General features: G+C 58.4%; 5 protein-coding genes across 6 annotated transcripts in view; 4 read left to right on the top strand and 1 right to left on the bottom strand.

Moving 5' to 3' along the window:
* Nucleotides 1–334: 334 nt before the first annotated feature.
* Nucleotides 335–2,363, top strand: NUDT22 (nudix (nucleoside diphosphate linked moiety X)-type motif 22). The gene is made up of 5 exons (XM_006861093.1): nt 335–827; nt 1,182–1,280; nt 1,725–1,822; nt 1,929–2,022; nt 2,235–2,363. Exons 1-5 carry the CDS (start codon nt 348–350, stop codon nt 2,361–2,363), a joined length of 900 nt encoding a protein of 299 aa, XP_006861155.1. The 5' UTR covers nt 335–347.
* An 829-nt stretch (nt 2,364–3,192) lies between these two features.
* On the top strand, nt 3,193–6,361 carry DNAJC4 (DnaJ (Hsp40) homolog, subfamily C, member 4). Its single transcript, XM_006861092.1, has 6 exons — nt 3,193–3,278; nt 4,242–4,335; nt 4,833–5,017; nt 5,103–5,264; nt 6,085–6,171; nt 6,256–6,361. Exons 1-6 carry the CDS (start codon nt 3,193–3,195, stop codon nt 6,359–6,361), a joined length of 720 nt encoding a protein of 239 aa, XP_006861154.1.
* Nucleotides 6,362–6,689: 328 nt separating this feature from the next.
* On the top strand, nt 6,690–9,651 carry VEGFB (vascular endothelial growth factor B). Of its 2 annotated transcripts, none has more exons than XM_006860988.1 (7): nt 6,690–6,980; nt 7,548–7,590; nt 8,024–8,220; nt 8,336–8,409; nt 8,590–8,625; nt 8,919–9,053; nt 9,588–9,651. In XM_006860988.1, exons 1-7 carry the CDS (start codon nt 6,921–6,923, stop codon nt 9,607–9,609), a joined length of 567 nt encoding a protein of 188 aa, XP_006861050.1. In that variant the 5' UTR covers nt 6,690–6,920; the 3' UTR covers nt 9,610–9,651. The 2 variants fall into 2 exon arrangements, with proteins under 2 accessions (XP_006861050.1, XP_006861049.1); XM_006860987.1 differs by having other exon boundaries at nt 8,818–9,053.
* Nucleotides 9,652–12,355: 2,704 nt separating this feature from the next.
* On the top strand, nt 12,356–14,769 carry FKBP2 (FK506 binding protein 2, 13kDa). The gene is given in 7 exon segments (XM_006860986.1): nt 12,356–12,390; nt 12,392–12,415; nt 13,656–13,824; nt 14,083–14,195; nt 14,283–14,329; nt 14,552–14,587; nt 14,673–14,769. Coding segments are annotated over 7 exon segments (486 nt in total). The 3' UTR covers nt 14,735–14,769.
* A 373-nt stretch (nt 14,770–15,142) lies between these two features.
* Nucleotides 15,143–17,184, bottom strand: part of PPP1R14B (protein phosphatase 1, regulatory (inhibitor) subunit 14B) — a 7,972-nt gene continuing 5,930 nt past the window's right edge. The window contains exons 3-6 of the mRNA XM_006861091.1: nt 16,951–17,184; nt 15,831–15,914; nt 15,566–15,598; nt 15,143–15,487 (exon numbers count right to left, since the gene is read on the bottom strand). Coding sequence (XP_006861153.1) covers nt 15,419–15,487; nt 15,566–15,598; nt 15,831–15,914; nt 16,951–17,184 — 420 coding nt within the window. The 3' untranslated portion in view covers nt 15,143–15,418. The remainder of the gene's footprint in view (nt 15,488–15,565; nt 15,599–15,830; nt 15,915–16,950) is intronic.

Below are 17,184 nucleotides of genomic sequence, written 5' to 3'. Positions count from 1 at the left end.
CAGTGAGTGCCGGTTGGAACCTGGGGATTCTGGACCTGGGAGGGGCTGTCGGTCCCGCAGGGATGGAGGCAGGTCTCCCGGGTTTGGGGGCCATAGAAATTGGGTGGTGACTTGACCCAAGGAGTGGCAGCAGTGCCTGGCAGTATTAGTCCTGGGTCTCAGCGGGGTTCGGGGATCTGGAGGGAATGATGCTGTCCAGGAAGTGGTCAGCGATCTTCAGAAGGGCAAGGGGTACCTTCAGAAGGTCTGTGATAGAGGGGGTCGGCTGTCGGGCTCAGGGGTGGCTGTGGGACCCTGGAAATGATAGGCCCGGCTGTGTCCTTATGCAGAGCTCCACTGTCCAGACAATGGACCCCGAGGTGACTTTGCTGCTACAGTGCCCTTTTGGGGGGCTGCCCGAAGAGCAAGTGCGGGCTGAGCTGAGCCCATCCTATGACCGTCGCCCTCTGCCAGGCGGGGACAAGACCATCGCTACTGTCTGGGAAAACCGTCTGCAGGCTCAGCCTTGGCTCTTCAATGCTCCCAAGTTTCGCCTGCACTCTGCCACCCTGGTGCCCACGGACTCTGCCGGGCCACAGCTGCTCCTGCATCTGGGCCTGACTTGCTACCGGGACTTCCTGGGCACCAACTGGGCCAGCTCTGCTGCCTGGCTGAGACAGCAGGGGGCTGCCGACTGGGGGGACAGGCAGGCCTACCTGGCGGACCCTCTGGGGGTGGGCGCAGCACTGGCCACAGCTGATGACTTCATTGTTTTTCTTCGACGCTCTCAGCAGGTGGCCGAGGCCCCAGGGCTAGTGGACGTGCCTGGTGGGCACCCTGAGCCTCAGGTGAGATGCCAGACTAGGCACCAAAATGCACAATTCAGGGAGCTTATATGGGACCATAAAGCTTGCTTTGGGCAGATGCGTAGTTCCTGTGTAGACAGGGGAAAGTCTCTCCACTACCCACAAGCCCCTACCCCAGACCCTCAGTATGCCAGCCAGTGGTAAAGAAAGAGATGCCCTACTCTATCCCCACTCTCTGTGTGCCGCCCCCCCCCCCAGCTGACTTATGATTGTCTGTGTCAAAAAGAGTGGATGTGGGTTTCACTCATGTTTCCACACTCGGCCTCAGGCCGGCAAATACTAGTAGGAGGACAGGGGAAGAGATGGGCAGCTGGGTCTGAGCTTGACCTCTCACAGGCCCTGTGCCCTGGTGACAGCCCCCGGCATGAGGACCTCCCTGGGGAGCTGGTGGTGCGGGAGCTCTTCTCCAGTGTCTTACGAGAGATCTGTGATGAGGTGAATAGGGGTGTCCTGGATGGAGGTGGTGGGCATGAAGGGAAGGGAGTCGAACATGCCAGGATTTCACAGGTCTGGACTGGCACTGAGAGATGAGCAGGGCACATTTGGATTGGAATCCTAGCACTTACTTCTCTGTGTTTCCGTTTCTTCTTCTGTACAATGGATACAATGATCAGTGTCTTGCCTACTCCCCAGGTTTGTTGAAAGAGGAGGAAATCAGAGGATTAGTTATTAAATCTGCTCCCCTTGGGTGGCCCTGGGCAAAACTGTTCAATCTCTCTGGGCTGTTTTTCTCATCTCTAAAACCAACAGGTTCAAGATCTGACGTTTGTTCTGTTATTCTAGACATGTGATCTACAAACTGTAAAATGCTATACAGGGGTGAGGGGCTGTTCTTCACTCAGAGGGGTGGGCACTGACAGGTGGGCACCCTGGCCCCAGGTGAACCTGCCGCTGCTGACCCTGAGCCAGCCCCTGCTGTTGGGCATCGCCTGCAATGAGACCAGCGCCGGCCGCGCCAGTGCCGAATTCTATGTGCAGTGAGTGGGCTCTGGACACAATCCTGGGGTAGGTGGGCAGCTGGGAATCCACAGGGACAACTCCAGGGACTGGGGACCCACCAAGTCCCCTCCTGTCCTCATCCAGGTGTAGCCTGACTTCTGAGCAGGTGAGGAAGCACTATCTGAGTGGGGGACCCGAGGCCCACGAGTCCACAGGGATCATCTTTGTGGAGACACAGGTGCGGTTTGGCAAGCTCTGCTTTGCTTGGACATGGGGTGGGTGGGGCCTGCAAAACAGCCTGGTGTGGTGGTGCCCACTTAGGGGTCTGGACCAGATGGGGCCTTCCAGACCTGCTCAACTCCCCACTGTCTCCGTGGGGTCTGAGGCTCAGGAACCCCGGGCAAGTTCAGGAGGGGTACACGAGGGCTGGATGTCTGGGTTTTCCCACAGAGAGTGCAGAGGTTTCAGGAGGCTGAGATCTGGGCCGAGCTCTGCCCCTCGGCCAAAGGCGCCATCCTCCTCTACAGCCGGGTTCAGGGCGGCGCCCTCCCGATCCCAGCCCAAGCACCACAGCTCTGAAGACAATAAAAGACTTTATTCTTGGATTCCGTTAGTGTCTGCTGTTTCTAGGAGAGCCTTGGATAGATGAGGGAAACAGGACAAGTGACTTGAAAGAAAATCATCAACAAAACAGCTAGTCTGTGCCCCTGTGCGCAAACCGGACGAGGGCAGGGACCTCCTTGTCAGCTTTCTAGCCTAGGGGTGGAAGGCTGTTCTGTAAAACGTGCCGAGCGGAATAACAACCATGTCTACTGGCCGGAAAGTTTCAGTGAGGGTCAGCCCGGGACAACGGCGGCAACAGGACGCAGGCGGCACTTTGCAGGTGGACGTTTGCGACTGTCTGCACGTCTCCAGGCCTCGTCGGTGGGCGGGTCCGCGGCCTCAAAGGCCAATAGGTGCACGGGGAGGGCTCTTCAGTGCAGCCGGCTCCTTCCGACTTTATGGGCGTGGGCTTGTCTAAACCAATGAGGATTCTGGGTGGGCGCAGGAAATGGCGACGGCCGCAATCAGCGAGTGGCGCGGGGGTGGAGATTGGCTGGGGCTCCTCCCATACCCGCCTCCCTAATCCCCTGGGTGGATGAGGGTCACGGCGGCGTCCAAATTGGTGGTTCAAGTACCCGAGACCTGTGAGGGGCAGGGCCCCAGGCTCCGGATCAGAGGCGGGGACAGATTCAGGACACTAAGTTCTGGTCCTGAGCAAGAAGGCCCCAGGCTTCCCGGGTTTGCTTGTTTCCTTTCGCTAGAGAAGGGAGTCAGGCCCCTACCCTGAGCGCTTGAAATCCGGCCCCATCCTGGTTTCCATGCATGCCTCTCTGTGGTCTCCTTCCCTAGCTGTCCGCCCGCCATCATGCCGCCCCTGTTGCCCCTGCGCCTATGCCGGCTGTGGCTCCGCAGTCCCCCCACCCGGCTACTTGGAGCGGCCGCCGGGCAGCGGTGAGTCGGATGCCGGGGGCGGGGCCCGGTCATACCATGGGTATTTGTTAGGGCTTGGTGTGGCGCTGTTGGGTAAACACAGGACCTTGTTAGCCACAAGGTCGGCGGTCAAACCCACCAGCTGCTCCTTGGAAACCTTATACAGGATCGCTGTAAATCAAGTCAGAACCCACTTGATGACACTAACATCACCACCACCGAGCTCTAAGCCCCGGTCCTCAGACAGTGTGGTTTCTCCATTCTGTGTCAGGTGCCTAGTCTCAGGTAACCCTCACTTCACTGCTGAAGACACAGACTCAGAGATTAAGGGATGACCCCATGGTCATACAGTGAGTTAAGTGGTGGACCTGGAATTTGAACCCAGGTCTTGTTCAACCCTGATGTGCTTTTCACAACATCGGTGCTTATCCATCTCCACTGTACAGGGGTACACTGTAGGGGTAGGGGTGGTGGATGGGATTGCAAAAGTGCAGTTTCCTGGGCTCAACCCTGGAGATTCTGATCAGCAGCATGAAGCCGAGATCAGGAACTCTGGTGATTAAACAAGGTCTTCAGCTATATCTGATGCAAGGGGTCTGAGAAGCACCTTTGCTGCATACTCAAAAAGGGTGGAGGGATTTGGAGCTGGGTCTTTGGGACCTGCCTAAGCCCTTCAGCCTTGAGGAGTGAGGGTTGGGGCCTGCAAAGAAGTCTGGTGTCCACCTGGGGGATTCCTGGGTCTCTCATTACTCTGGAATCATAGGGTCTCATGTGAAGATGCTCCCACCCTCCCTCCCATGTGGCTCCCTGAGAGGGTACAGAGGTCTCTGAGGCTCAGGAACCCTGGGCAAGCTCAAGAGGGGAACAGAAGGACTGGCTCTCCCTGCCAGCAGCAGAGTTAGAGTGATGATGGCTCAGTGTGCAGAGGGAAGGGGTCTCCTTGGGGTTCCCTCAGCCCCTGTCGGTTGGGGCCTCTCTCCTCAGGTCTGGCCCCAGGAACTACTATGAACTTCTGGGGGTGCATCCTGGTGCCAGCCCTGAAGAAGTTAAACGAGCGTTCTTCACTAAATCCAAAGAGGTATTGGTGCCACTCGGGGTAAAGGGAGGTCTGAGTCAGATGGGGATGGGGGATGCGCTCCAACTTCCCAGGAATGGAGGTAGGGAACCGTGTTCCTGGATGCTGCCATGTTCCCTCAGCCTGCAAGGTAGGGAGTGGGAGGTATACAAAACAGGATGAGGGGTGGGATGGGGGGCAGGTCTAGGCCAGGTGGGAGGAAAGATTGGAGCAGGAGCCAGGGGTCCTGTCAGGGGTTAGGCTTGGTTCTCTTGAGTGAGAACCATTGATGGGCTGAGACAAGGCATTTGGTGAGATCAGGGGCTGGCAGGTAGGGTGAACGTAGGCAGGATGGGCAGAAGTCTGACCTTCCAGAGGGGCGGGTGGACCTGAGTTCAGGGGTCACTTCCCAGCTAGGGATTCTGGGACTGATCTGAGCCCTTGTGGGTGCACACTACAGAGTTGGGTCCTGGGGGAAGGAGCATGATGAGGAAGGTGAACGGAGCCCTGTCCCACCCCAGCTACACCCTGACCGGGACCCTGGGAACCCCACCTTGCACAGCCGCTTTGTGGAGCTGAGTGAGGCATACCGTGTGCTCAGTCACCAGCACAGTCGCCGCAGCTATGACCACCAGCTCCGCTCCGCAAGCTCCCCAAAGTCTCCAGGAACTGCAGCCCACCCAGAATCTGCCCACCAAGCACATAGGTACAGCAGTCCCAGCCCCCAGCTCATTCCCCCACGGTGCCTGGGGTGCCTCACCTCTACACCATCCTTCCCTCTCTCTCAACAGCTCCTGGGAGCCCCCCAACGCACAATACTGGGCCCAGTTCCACTACGTGAGGCCACAGGGGCCTGAGGCCAGGCGGCAGCAGCAGAGACGCAACCAGAGGGTACTGGGCTATTGCCTCCTGTTCATGCTGGCCGGCATGGGCCTGCACTATGTGGCCTTCAGGTGCGCCCTGCCTCCCCAGGGAGGGTAAGGGAGGCCATCAGCTCAGCAAGTCCCCATGACCACCATGCTTTCGCTTCTCACGCTAAGAATGCTATTAAACCCCGTCCCTGGAGCCTCTTCTTACTGGCAACGATAGAAGCAGTAATAGCTAGCCTTGTCGTTTTCCATTTTTCATAATTTGAACGTAATTCTTTTGTGCCAGCTACCAGGAACTGTTCTTGTTCACGAAATTGGAGCAAACCAAATTCGTGAACAAGAAGCAAATGCATTTTTACTAGTCCTTGCCAGCACCGCGCTGTCTCCCAGTTGGTAGGCTCTAGGCCATTCCCATGGTAGGTGGGCACCATGGCAGGGATACTTTACAGTAAGTTACACCCAGGCCAGTACCCACCACCAACTGCCTGCCTAGATCAGTGATGGTCAGGGATAGGGATCTATGGAGAACCATTTTCTACTCTGCAAGGATCACTCTGATGCCTGAGTTGATGACACTATGCTTAGCAGGTCAGCCATGGAGCTGGATCTCCATTGGACCAGGAACAAGTCCCTTGACCACCTATTGCAGTCAGGGTTGTTGTTGTTGTTGTTAAGTACCATGGAGTCGGTCGACTCATAGCAACTCTGTATAGGGTTTCTGAGGAGCAGCTGGTGAGCTTGAACTGCCGACCTTGCAGTTCAAACCAACCTTGTAGTCCAGCGCATTAATCTTCAGTGCAGAGTTAGGCTGCCTTAAAGTTGTCAGACCCCAGAGTGAGGTGGAGAGGAGGATTTGGGGGCCAGCAGGACTAGGAGACCCTGGTTGATAGTAATGCCCTTGCAGAAAGCTGGAGCAGATGCACCGGAGCTTCATGGACGAAAAGGACAGGATCATCACCGCCATCTACAATGACACACGGGCCCGGGCCAGGTCTGCCCCTGTCCTGCCCCTCCTCACTATCTGGGCTCCATGCTCCCGGGTCCCTGCCCCAGCCAATCCGTATTCTCTCTTCAGGGCCAACAAAGCCAGGCTCCAGCAGTCACAGACGCAGACACAGCCACTGCCGCCACCGCCACAGACCCAGGACCCTGGGGTCCTGCCCGGTGGCACTAACCCCTGAGGGGCCACTCTGATGGGGCCTGCAGTGTGCCCCCTCCATCCTTCTCTCCCAGGGATCCCCACTCCCCAAAACAGTCAATAAAGTCATGCTCACAGCTCATTTCTGGCTCCCTCCTTTAGCCTGCGCCCCCCACTAGGGCCTCGCCTTAGGGCTGCGATGCGGGAGCCCGGCCCCCTGGGCAGTGCTTACTCTTTCCCGGCCTTGGCAGGAGGGGGCGTGTGGAGGGCGGGATCGTAGCCCCTGCCCCGCCCCCGTCCCACGGCCGGGTGGGGAGCGCGTGTCTGGGTCACATGAGCCGCCCGCCCGCCAGCCCGGCCACCCCGCCATCCCCGCCGCCGTCCGCTGTCGGCCACCCGCTTGCCCGCCCGCTCCTCCGGCCGCCGCCGCTGCACTGCTGGTACCCAGGGCTCGGGACGGGGCAGCGGAGGAGCCGCCCCCCGCGCCCGGCCCCCGCCCACCGCGCCTGGGTCCGCGCCATGGGACTGTGGCTGCCGCCGCGCCCCGTGCCTCCGGGCTAGGGCGATGCGGGCGCCCCCGGCGCTTGGCCCCCTTGGGCACCATGGGCCCCCTGCTCCGCCGCCTGCTGCTCGCCGCGCTCCTGCAGCTGGCCCCCGCCCAGGTACGTGCGGCCCCGCAGCCCGCTACTCGCCGTGCCCTCTCAAGGTTGGCGGAAGTGGGGAGGCGTGCGCCTCAACTGAGGGAGCAGCGGGGTCCGATCCGGGAGGGGGGCATTGCCGGGCTGGGCATCTCCCCTGGTAGGCACCTCTCCAGTCGACCCGCCTGCTCAGCCACGGGGCCAATCCCACGCCCCACCCCGTCCCACCCTGTCCCCTGGTCGCAGCTGGGGGCGGAGCCGCCTCGCCCCCACAGGACCTGGTTCGGCGCCCACTGTGCCCCTCCTGACCTTTGGCCTTCAGCATCAGGCCTGCCGGAGGCTTGGAGATTCGACCGTCGCCCGCAGAGCGCTCCAGGCGGGTCGTGGGCCAGGGCAGGTCCCAGGTGGCCAGGAGAGGACAGGTAAAGCTCAAGCCACGGCCTAGGAACAGAGCAATCTGGAAAGATGTCAGAGCTGATGCGAAGCCCCCTGACCTCGAGGACAGAGCCCTGGGACAGCAGGAACAGCCCTTCCTAGAATGCTCCCTGGGCCCAAGAGGTGGCCCACGCCTCAGGTCTCTTCTCTCCACAGGTCCCTGCCTCCCATGCTGATGCCTTCAGCCACCAGAAGAAAGGTAATGATAACAGTAACTTTGTAAGAGCCCATGCAAAGTGGGTTTGCCACATGCTCTGAATCTGCATCACAACTGTCGTGGAAGAGGCAAAATCTTATTCTGCCCATTTCTCAGAGGATGGAGTTGAGGCAGCAGGGTTCTAGATTCTGGATAGACATGGTTGTTGTTGTTAAGTGCCGTCGAGTCAGTTCCGACTCATAGCGACCCTGTATAGGGTTTCCTAGGAGCAGCTGGTGAGCTTGAACTTGCAGACCTTGCAGATCAAACAGCTTTGCATTCTGGCGCATTAACCCACAGTGCCACACCAGGACTCCAGGGCTGAGGGAGGGTGACTAACTGGGGAGAAGAGCTGCTAGGCTAGAGGGCAGGAGAACCAGGGAGCAGTTACTGGAACCCCCCCTTGGGGACTTAACCGTAACTGGTCTACCGCCAGTGGTGTCATGGATCGATGTATATACCCGAGCCACCTGCCAGCCTCGGGAGGTGGTAGTGCCCCTGAAGGTGGAGCTCATGGGTACCGTGGCCAAACAACTGGTACCCAGCTGTGTGACCGTGCACCGCTGTGGCGGCTGCTGCCCAGACGATGGCCTGGAGTGTGTGCCCACAGGACAACGCCAAGTCCGAATGCAGGTACCAGGGCATGCGGGTGGACGCTGGATCAGGCCAGGGTTTTTTTCCCTTCCAGCCCTTGGAGCGTCCCTTTCTCTGTCATGCTCACTGTCTCTCCTCCTCCTCCTGAGCACAGATCCTCATGATCCGGTACCCTAGCAGTCAGCTGGGGGAGATGGCGCTGGAAGAACACAGCCAGTGTGAATGCAGGTACCAGCCAGGCCCACCTTCTTCGCTCGCTCGCTCGCTCGCTCACTCGGGTGGGAGCAGGTTTCTGGGAGCAGGTTTCTGGAATAGAGGCGGCGTAGGCTTGTGGGTCTGGGAAAGCAAGGTACTTGAGTTTCCTGATACTCTCTCCCCTTGTCTCTGTCTGTCTCTCTTACCTTTCAGACCAAAAAAAAGAGAGAATGCTGGGAAGCCAGACAGGTGAGCCTCTTGGGCTCCCGCTGAGGTAGGGATGGGTGAGGTGGGGGCTGTATGAGTGTGTCAGAAAGCTGTGGCCCCTCCCTCTTTCACCTCCCACTTGTCCCCTCTTCTCCCCTTTCCTTCTGCTCTGACCAGACCCAGTTCCCGGGCAGCCTGTTGCTTCCTGCCCCAGACATATCGCTTCTCCTCCAGGGCTTCCACTCCCCACCACCGCCCCCAGCCCCGCTCTGTTCCGGGCTGGGACTCTGTCCCCGGAGCACCCTCCCCAGCTGACACCACCCATCCCACTCCAGCCCCAGGCCCCTCTGCCCACGCTGCGCCCAGCGCCGCCAGCGCCCTGACCCCCAGACCTGCCGCTGCCGCTGCCGACACCGCAGCTTCCTCCGTTGCCAAGGGCGGGGCTTAGAGCTCAACCCAGACACCTGCAGGTGAGGGGCTTGTGGGCGGGGTCTTGGGAAGGCCTCAGGCCCAGTGTATCCTGGAGTAGGTCCAGTGTGTGCCTGCCCCTGGGAGGAGAGCCAGGCGAGTGGAAGCTGTGGAATGTACTGAGAAAATATTTGCTAGGTGTCTGTTGGCACAGGATCAGTGTAAACAATACTCATGCTCAAAGACTGAGTCCTACTCAAGACAGATGATGCCAGCAGTGAGGGAGGCCCCCTGACCCAGTCCGGAGAGATCAGAGAAGTTCCTTTAGAGGAGAGGTGAAGAAGACAGTTTTCCAGTTTGCAAAATTCTGGGCTTCCCAGAGGCAGTGTAGTAATTTGTACCACCTTAGCAACCACATGGTGGGACCCAATCTGGTGCCTTTGTCTGGCATTTCTCCACTCCACAGCAAAGCCATGAGGTGTCATCAGAGGCAGGTCAGTTGGGAACTTCTCTGGTGTGTTCAGGTAGAATGGGGCTTACTGAAGAGGGGAGTCAAGAGGAACTGGTCAACATGAACAGACCCTTCTTCCCCTCAGGTGCCGGAAGCTGCGAAGGTGATACATCGCTTTTCAGACTCAGCAGGGCCACTTGTCTCAGAGGACAGTCCAGCCCTGAAGACCTCAGCTGGGGTGGACATTGCTCCAGGACCTTGGCCTCTTACTCTTGCTGTCTCCTGCCCCATCTCCCAGGCCACCATCCAACCTGGTGGGCATAGTCGGATGAAGAGACTAGGAGGCATCAAGAGGGGTCATGTACCAGTATGAAAAGAACAGGATCCCTTCTCAGTGTTAACTACCTTGCGCAAGGAGCATCTTACCACCAACCTCTCCCTTCCCGACTAGAAGACCCGATTCCTACACATAATGTGATTTGGGCTTTGGTACAAGAACTGTGACCTCCCCCTCATAAAAGAGATGGAAAGGAGCCATCCCTGCCTGTGTCACTGTTTGTCACTGTTCAGGCTGGCTGGCATACGCATGAATGTTGACATCCTGTTGCCTTCTAAATCCAGCTATCTCCCCTGCAGACATGAGGCCCAAGAGCCCGCCAGCTGGCCCCAGGCAGAGTTCTAATCACACATTCATGGCACTACAGGTGCAGAGAGGAGCTCTGGTAGCGTAGTGGTTACGAATTCGACTATGAACCTCAAGGTCAGCAGTTCGAAACTACCAGCTGTTCCACAGGAGAAAGATGAGGCTTTCTGCTCCCGTAAAGATTTATAGCCTCGAAAACCCTGTACAGGGTCGCTATGAGTCGGAACCGACTCCACAGCACGTAACAAGAACAACACCAGGTGCAGGGTGATCACCCATTTGCCCTCATCACAAGGTTTCCGTTCTGGAAGATGACTTGCTAAGGCTAATGATCTTCTGGAGTCACAGCTGGCACTGCCCATCTCTCTGAACCTGTTTCTACCAGTACACGTGGAAGAACTGGATGCCTGTAGTGGTCAGGGCCCTGGGGTGCCAGTGACACTTGAGAAACAAGCACCCATTTACCCGTCCAGGCAGCGCAGCACCTTAGTAATATAGGTTGGCCCTGATTTATGGCAGGCTCTGTTTCCCATGACTCAGACATAAGTAGTTCTGACTTTTTAAAGTTTTTATTTTGATTGCCTTTTATTAGCAGTATGTTTATAAATCTGATCTTTGAACAGCTGAGTTCAATGATATCAAAATGAATGATAACATTAGCAAATTATGCATTACAACATTGTAGTACATGTCCCTAATGCTCAAAACTCAAAACCCACTGCTGTAAAGCGATTCCCTATAGGATAGAGTTAGAACTGCTCCCTAGGGTTCCTAAGGCTATACATTTTTATGGGAACAGACAGCCTCTCTTTCTTCACCTGTTACTAATGATAAGATATATATATAAAAAAAACAAATGGTCATAAATGTAGTTCATTGTAATTAGAATGCACCCTAAATCTGGGACTCCTTTCCTGAAGGTAGTTTTTTGCTTCCTGAAGCTTAGTTCAAGCTATACACCCACCCAGTGTCCACCTCACTCCGACTTCTCTCAAAGTCAAGCACCAAGAACCTGTGACTACTAGGCGTGGTGTGGGAGACAGGTCTCCACTCCCACCTCTGCCTGAAGTTTTTGTCACCTCCCTTGCACCTCTGGGGTGTCCCTCATCAGCTGCTGCTTGAGACTCTCCTGAGCTTGCTGGACCCAGCCCAAATTCAGTACCCATTCTTCTGCACCTCCAGTGCCCCATGACTGAGTGTGAGGTGGGACATCCAAGGATAGAGGTTACCCCAAAGCTGCCACTCTAACAGGGGCTTCCTCAAAGTGGGGGAAGCAATTGTATTCATGATGGCCCATAGGCAGCAGTGGACTGAAACAAGAAGAGACAGTGGGTGAAGACTGTGGTGGTCACCTCAAATCATTTCCCAGCCATGATATTGCTGATCATGCCATATCTCACCTGAGACAGATGAGGGTCAGGAACCCTAGAACTTCTGTGTCCACTGGATCGAAGCGAACACTACCTATGCTGATATGTATGCACCTCTGAAGTCAGCCCTTTCTCAGTTAAGGAAACAGACCCCAAAGGCTAACCGGCTGAGATCTGAGAAGTTGGTCTCCTTAGCACCACCTGGATTTAATTATCTTCCAAATGCAGGTTCATTACTGCAACTGGCAAAGGTTTACTGAGCCCTGTTTAAGGGCAATGGGCCCAGCCAGGCCTAGAATTTGAGTCGGAATCGACTCCATGGCATTTAGCAACAAGTCTATGTGGGGTAGGCTTGGGAGGGAGATAAAAGGGAAAGAACATTAGCGGTAGGCCAGAACCTAAGCCTGTGGCTCTACAATACTCCCTCAGTCCTACAGGAGCCCTGGAGGGTGAATGTTACCAAGCCCAAGTAACAGGGACGCCAGATCCTAGCAGTGAAGCAACTATTCAAGGTCACAGCCAGGCAGTTAAGGGGCAGCTCCAGAATTCAAACCCAGGTGCCCTCTAAAGCCTGAACTCTTTCCGAAGCGTCCAGCTGGGGACCGTGGATCACAAGGAGGCCCTGGAATGACAGGGACGCTGCGAGGGAGGCTGGAGGGGCGCCTCAATACACCGGGAGGGAGCGTGTTTGACCTCAGGCTCACCTCGGCCGGAAGTGCTTTCGGCCCGCTCGGAAATCACTTTCACCTAACCTTACGGACTGACCCGCCGGAAGTGATGTAAGGTCACGCTGTGGTGCGGGAGGCGGTGCTATGGAAAAAGACGCCCCCGCGGGCGTGTGGCCGCGGGGTTCGTACGGTCCAATGAGGGAGGGCGGCGTGGCCCCGCCTAGTAGCGATGATGATGCGCCTGCGCAAAGGCGGCAGCACGACGGGTTGACTCCGGGGGCGCGGCGAGGAGGTGAGCGGGGGGCCACAGCCCGGGCTGGGGGCGCGGGGTGCAAGAGGGCAGGCTGGAGCATACCGGGCAGGAGCGGGCTGGGACTTCGAGTGTTAACTAGAGATAGGCTACGGGGAAATTGAGGCTGGGGTCGGAGCTGTCTGGGATGCCGCAGGGGGAGGGACCTCTCGTTCGGGGCGGAGCCCCTGGGTTAGGGGCGGAGCCTAGAGTAGAGACGGGTGGGACCTCCGAACTGGTGCCAGAGGGAGGTGGGGCTACGCTGCGGGGGGCGGGGCTATCTCAGGTGGGAGGAGGGGCCTGGCTCTTAGAGGAGGAGCCAGAACAATTGGAAGGTGAAGCCTCGAGTTTGGAGACCAAGGGGTATCGAGCCCAGGTACCGGGAACGGGGCTACAGCCTGTGAGTGGTGTGGCTGCAGAAAAGGAAAGGGGCTTTCGTTCTGTCGGGGGCGGGGCTCCAGAATTGGGGGCGGAGCCACGATTAGCGAGGGGCGGGGCCAAAGAGCCCTGTGAAGGACCTGGCTCGGGTAATAGCCTGGGGCGTCCACGCGGGGGCGGTCTCCGTGGTGGTGGGCCTTGGGGACGTGGTAGGCCGAGAACTCCCCCTGGAGAGGTGGTGTGGGTGGAGCGGGCTCGGCGACCACCTAACACAGAACCCATCTGGGTGCCCCGGAGACCCCCGAGGGCTCAGAGCTGGGGTGGTGCCCCGAGCGGAGGCACAGGGTCGGCCTGGGGGATACCTTCCGAGGACAGGGCCACCCCGGAACCTCCCAGTGGTGATGTATGGGTGCCTCGAGGTCGGCCCCCTGCAGCGACCGCAGAGGTATGGGTGTTCTGGGCCAGGGGTAGCTGGGTGTGGCGTGAATGGGGACGCCCGGTCACCACGCCCGCTGCGCAGTCTGAACGGGTCTGGACTTTGCGTAAGGGGACTGGTGGGAACTGAAGAGCTGGGCTGGGAACTGGGAGGGAGGGAAGGTCTGGGGGTGAGCAGAGGGGCGGGGCCCTGGCTGCTGTGGCCTCCCCTGATCCCCTCCCCCCGCTGCTGGGGTCCTCGGCCAAGCCCCCTTCTCACTGGACTGGTAAGTGTGGCCACGGAGGCCGGCGGAGGGGGCGGTGACCCAGACAAAGGGGCCTGCATGGTATAATGTGGGGGGCGGTGTGGAATCCTCCTTCCTGTACCTGCCCGTTTCCATGCCTTCCCCGCCCTTCTCCCAATCTATTTTGATTGGGGCTGTGCCTGCAGAGACATGAGGCTGAGCTGGGTCCTGGCGATACTGTCCATCGGCCTCAGCGCCCTGGCCACCACCACTGGGGCCGAGGGCAAGCGGAAGCTGCAGATCGGTGTCAAGAAGAGGGTAGACCACTGTCCCATCAAATCCCGCAAAGGGGACGTCCTGCACATGCACTACACGGTGGGTGAGGGGTGGGGCGTGGGTGGGCGGGGCTTCTGGGTTCCTCCACCACCAGGTGGGTGAGAGGGTAAGTTCCCTCCCCCGTGGAAGGCAGTTTTCATGGTTGTACCCTGTCCAGCCCCCAAATTGGCACCTAACCTCATGCCCAAGGCTTTGTGCCTATTTACAGAGGGCTGTCTGTGGGGCCACCTTAATAGGGAGAGCAGCTGCAGGTCTCAGGAGGACTCTTCAGTTCTCACGCCCGCCCCCATCCCACAGGGGAAGCTGGAAGATGGGACAGAGTTTGACAGCAGCCTGCCCCAGAATCAGCCTTTTGTCTTCTCCCTTGGCACTGGCCAGGTCATCAAGGGCTGGGACCAGGGGTTGCTGGGGTGAGTTGAGGGGCCAGGAGGTGAGTTGTGGGCAGTGGGGCAGGGAGCCTGGGTGTTACCATGTCCTGATCTCCTGTCTTTTTGCAGGATGTGTGAGGGAGAAAAGCGGAAGCTGGTGATCCCCTCTGAGCTGGGTAAGAGGCCCAGTAAGGGCCTTGTGGGGAGGGGTCAGGAAGGGTAAAGGCTGGTTCAGCCACTGCCTGCATGGGTCTCTACCGCCAGGGCCGGCTAGTGGCACCTCCCAAGTCTGACACTGAGGACAGGGCCCACCCTTTCCCTGATCCCTGGCAGCCCCTCCCACATCCATTCCCAGTGCCTGAGCTGGCGCTCTCTGTGTCTTTGTGCCTCTCCCACAGGTTATGGAGAGCGAGGAGCACCCCCAAAGATTCCAGGTAATAATTGAGCCCACAACTCCTCCGTAGTCAGCCCATCTACCTGTGACCCTGGTTCTCCATTTGACCCCACTTCTCCCCACAGGCGGTGCCACCCTGGTGTTTGAGGTGGAGCTACTCAAGATTGAGCGACGTTCAGAACTATAGCCAAACCAGAGAGGGGCAAGGGGGAGAGGCCCCCAGAGTGAACCTGTGTGTGTTTGTGGGCCCTGGGACATAAGCTCACAGCCTCGGGTTCCCTTCTCCTTTAGCTTCCTGCCTTTCTCCTTCCCTGGCAGAGCCTTGGCCTCTGGGCTTCCTGGCAAGGGGTCACAGCCAGGCCTAGTATAGCAGGGTGGCCTGTATCTGCAGAGGAAGGAGAGCGCCTGCCTACAGCAACATCACGTTCCCCCCACCCCCAGCTCCCCAGCCACTTCCAGCTCCTGGTCTGGGAGCCAGCCCTGGGCTATCACCATGACTGCATGGCAGGTCTGCAGTCACCTGGGAAGCAGCAGAGCTGGCAGCAATTGGACAACAGCATGTCCCCCCTAAGAAGAGACCAGCTGAACCTGGAAACTGCATCAAAGGCATCTCCTAACTTTATTAAAGGGCCCGCGCCGCAGAGTGAATATAAAACACAAAAAGTCCCGTCAGTTTAATAACAATAAAAAACCCCAAAAATGGAAAACTGAGGGGGCAGGGGAAGAAGCCCCTGGATCAGGGGCACAGGAAGCCCTACTCATGGCACCAGGCCTGGCTGCAGGGGTCCCCCCCAGGTATTGCTGTTGCTACGAGGTTGTGGGGGGCAGCGATTGTCCTGTGGGAGCCACCAGTCACCTGGGTTGAGGACCCTCACTTCTTTTGGGGTGTGCTCAGCTTCTGCATGCCCCGGATCTTGTCCAGCAGGTCAGAGATGAAGGCCTGGACAGGAAGGAGGGTATTTGAGAAACCAGACCCCTAGACAACGGAACCAAGTCCCACCCAGCCCCTACCACTCACCTCAGTGGGTTTGTAACAGTCAACCAGCAGCTCCTAAGGGTATCGGGAAGGGCGGATTCAGTACAACAGTGAACTCTTAGGAAGACAAGCCTAGAATTCATCTGCACCTACTTCAAAGGGCTTGGGCCAGCTGAGACAGACAGATGGCACTGTGCCGCTCAGTTAAGACAAGTACTGTTATCCCTCTCTTTAAAGAGGCAGAGAAGCTAAGCCCAAGGTCAGAGCTGGCCTGCTTCCCTGAGGGACCACCCTGCATCCCTCTCACCTTGACCCTGGCAGCCCGGGTATCATCACTCTCCATGTCCAGCAGCTCATCCACGTCAATTTCCAGCTCTGGAATCTCTTCTTCCTGGGGGGCGCGTGGGGGTGAGGAGGAGAGAGGCAAGAGCCTCAGTGGTTGAGGGGTGGGAAGGGCTCCCCTGGTCAAGGCCCCTGCCCACTCTGGTATGGGCCCAGCCCTCTGCTCAGCAGACAGTGGCAGCTGCTCTGAGAAGGAAAACAGATCATCCCTGTGCCAGGCAAGCTGCCCAATGGGGGGAGTATTTCCTGTCCCAGTCAGCGGGCACCCTGGGTGCCAGACAGCCAGGGCTCAGGGCCCTGAGCTGGAAACCTCATAGAGGTGTGTCCCCCACCTCACCAGAGCACAAGTGGGACCAGCTGTCCTAGTTCATCACAGCCCCCTCCCCTCACCCAAAAACACCTGTCACAGTTTTCCAGGAGGGAGGAGGAATGGAAGGGTGAGGGGGTCAGAGGGAAGGACCCAGGCCTGGGAAAAGGGAAACAAAGAGCCCGTGTTCGGTTGAGGGAGGGGGCGCACACCTCCCCTCCCCCCAGGAAGCAGCTACCCAGTCCAGGACCAGCTGCATTCCAGGGCAGGCCCACTCCTCCACCCTGCCCCCTGGGGGCCTGAGTCACCCTCTGAGCCACCGGGGAGTCATAGGGCGGAGAACCAGAACCACAGAGCCGGTTAGCCTGCCCCACGCCAAAATGGAACTCTAGGCTAGCTCGTTTCACTAGCTCACACCCTCCATCAGCAGGGCTACGCTACCCTTCAGCCAGTCTAGGCTAGCTGGCACTCGGTAGATTACACCTTCCACTGCCGGACAACCCCGGCTAGCCTCCCTCCTGCCCAAGGCCCATGCTACTGGGGGCTTTTGGAGGACCCCAAGCTACTCATGCGGGGTAGGTTGTGGAGAAGATAAGAGTGACTTCGGTCAGACAAGAAAGAACACACACCGGGGACGGGAGTGCAGAAAGGAGGGGGGCGCGCGTGGAAAGCCGACCGCCCAATGACTTAGGGTGACAAGTAGGCTCACTGTGGGGATCGGAGTAGCCCTACTAAAGGCCGATTTTAGGGTGTCAATGCGGGGTGGGGGGGGTCACACCTGGCAGTCGTAGAGGCGTGTAAGCTGCTCCAAGATCCACTCTTCCAGGTTGAGGCGCTTCCGTAGCTCCTTACGGTCGTACTTGACTGTGACCTTCCCTTGGCGCCTCACTGGGCCATCGTCGTCTGCGCCGCCCGGGCCCTCGCCTGCGGCCCCAGGTGGACTCTGAAAGTAGACGCGGGGCCCTGGGCCGCCACTGCCCGGTCCGGGAGCCGGGGCCGCCAACGCCGCGCC

Source organism: Chrysochloris asiatica, unplaced genomic scaffold (genome assembly GCF_000296735.1).
Source record: "Chrysochloris asiatica unplaced genomic scaffold, ChrAsi1.0 scaffold00040, whole genome shotgun sequence".
Lineage (NCBI taxonomy): Eukaryota > Metazoa > Chordata > Mammalia > Afrosoricida > Chrysochloridae > Chrysochloris > Chrysochloris asiatica.
Note: the sequence above shows the minus strand (reverse complement) of the source record. Positions and strands in the feature narration are given on the sequence as shown.

Coding starts and splice junctions, on each gene's coding strand:
- NUDT22 (XM_006861093.1), top strand. CDS start 348: ATGGACCCCGAGGTGACTTTGCTGCTACAGTGCCCTTTTGGGGGGCTG. Junction 828..1,181: donor GTGGGCACCCTGAGCCTCAG/GTGAGATGCCAG, acceptor GACCTCTCACAG/GCCCTGTGCCCTGGTGACAG. Junction 2,023..2,234: donor TCATCTTTGTGGAGACACAG/GTGCGGTTTGGC, acceptor GTTTTCCCACAG/AGAGTGCAGAGGTTTCAGGA.
- DNAJC4 (XM_006861092.1), top strand. CDS start 3,193: ATGCCGCCCCTGTTGCCCCTGCGCCTATGCCGGCTGTGGCTCCGCAGT. Junction 5,018..5,102: donor TCTGCCCACCAAGCACATAG/GTACAGCAGTCC, acceptor CTCTCTCAACAG/CTCCTGGGAGCCCCCCAACG. Junction 6,172..6,255: donor GACACACGGGCCCGGGCCAG/GTCTGCCCCTGT, acceptor TTCTCTCTTCAG/GGCCAACAAAGCCAGGCTCC.
- VEGFB (XM_006860987.1), top strand. CDS start 6,921: ATGGGCCCCCTGCTCCGCCGCCTGCTGCTCGCCGCGCTCCTGCAGCTG. Junction 8,410..8,589: donor CACAGCCAGTGTGAATGCAG/GTACCAGCCAGG, acceptor CTTACCTTTCAG/ACCAAAAAAAAGAGAGAATG. Junction 8,626..8,817: donor AATGCTGGGAAGCCAGACAG/GTGAGCCTCTTG, acceptor CTTCTCCTCCAG/GGCTTCCACTCCCCACCACC.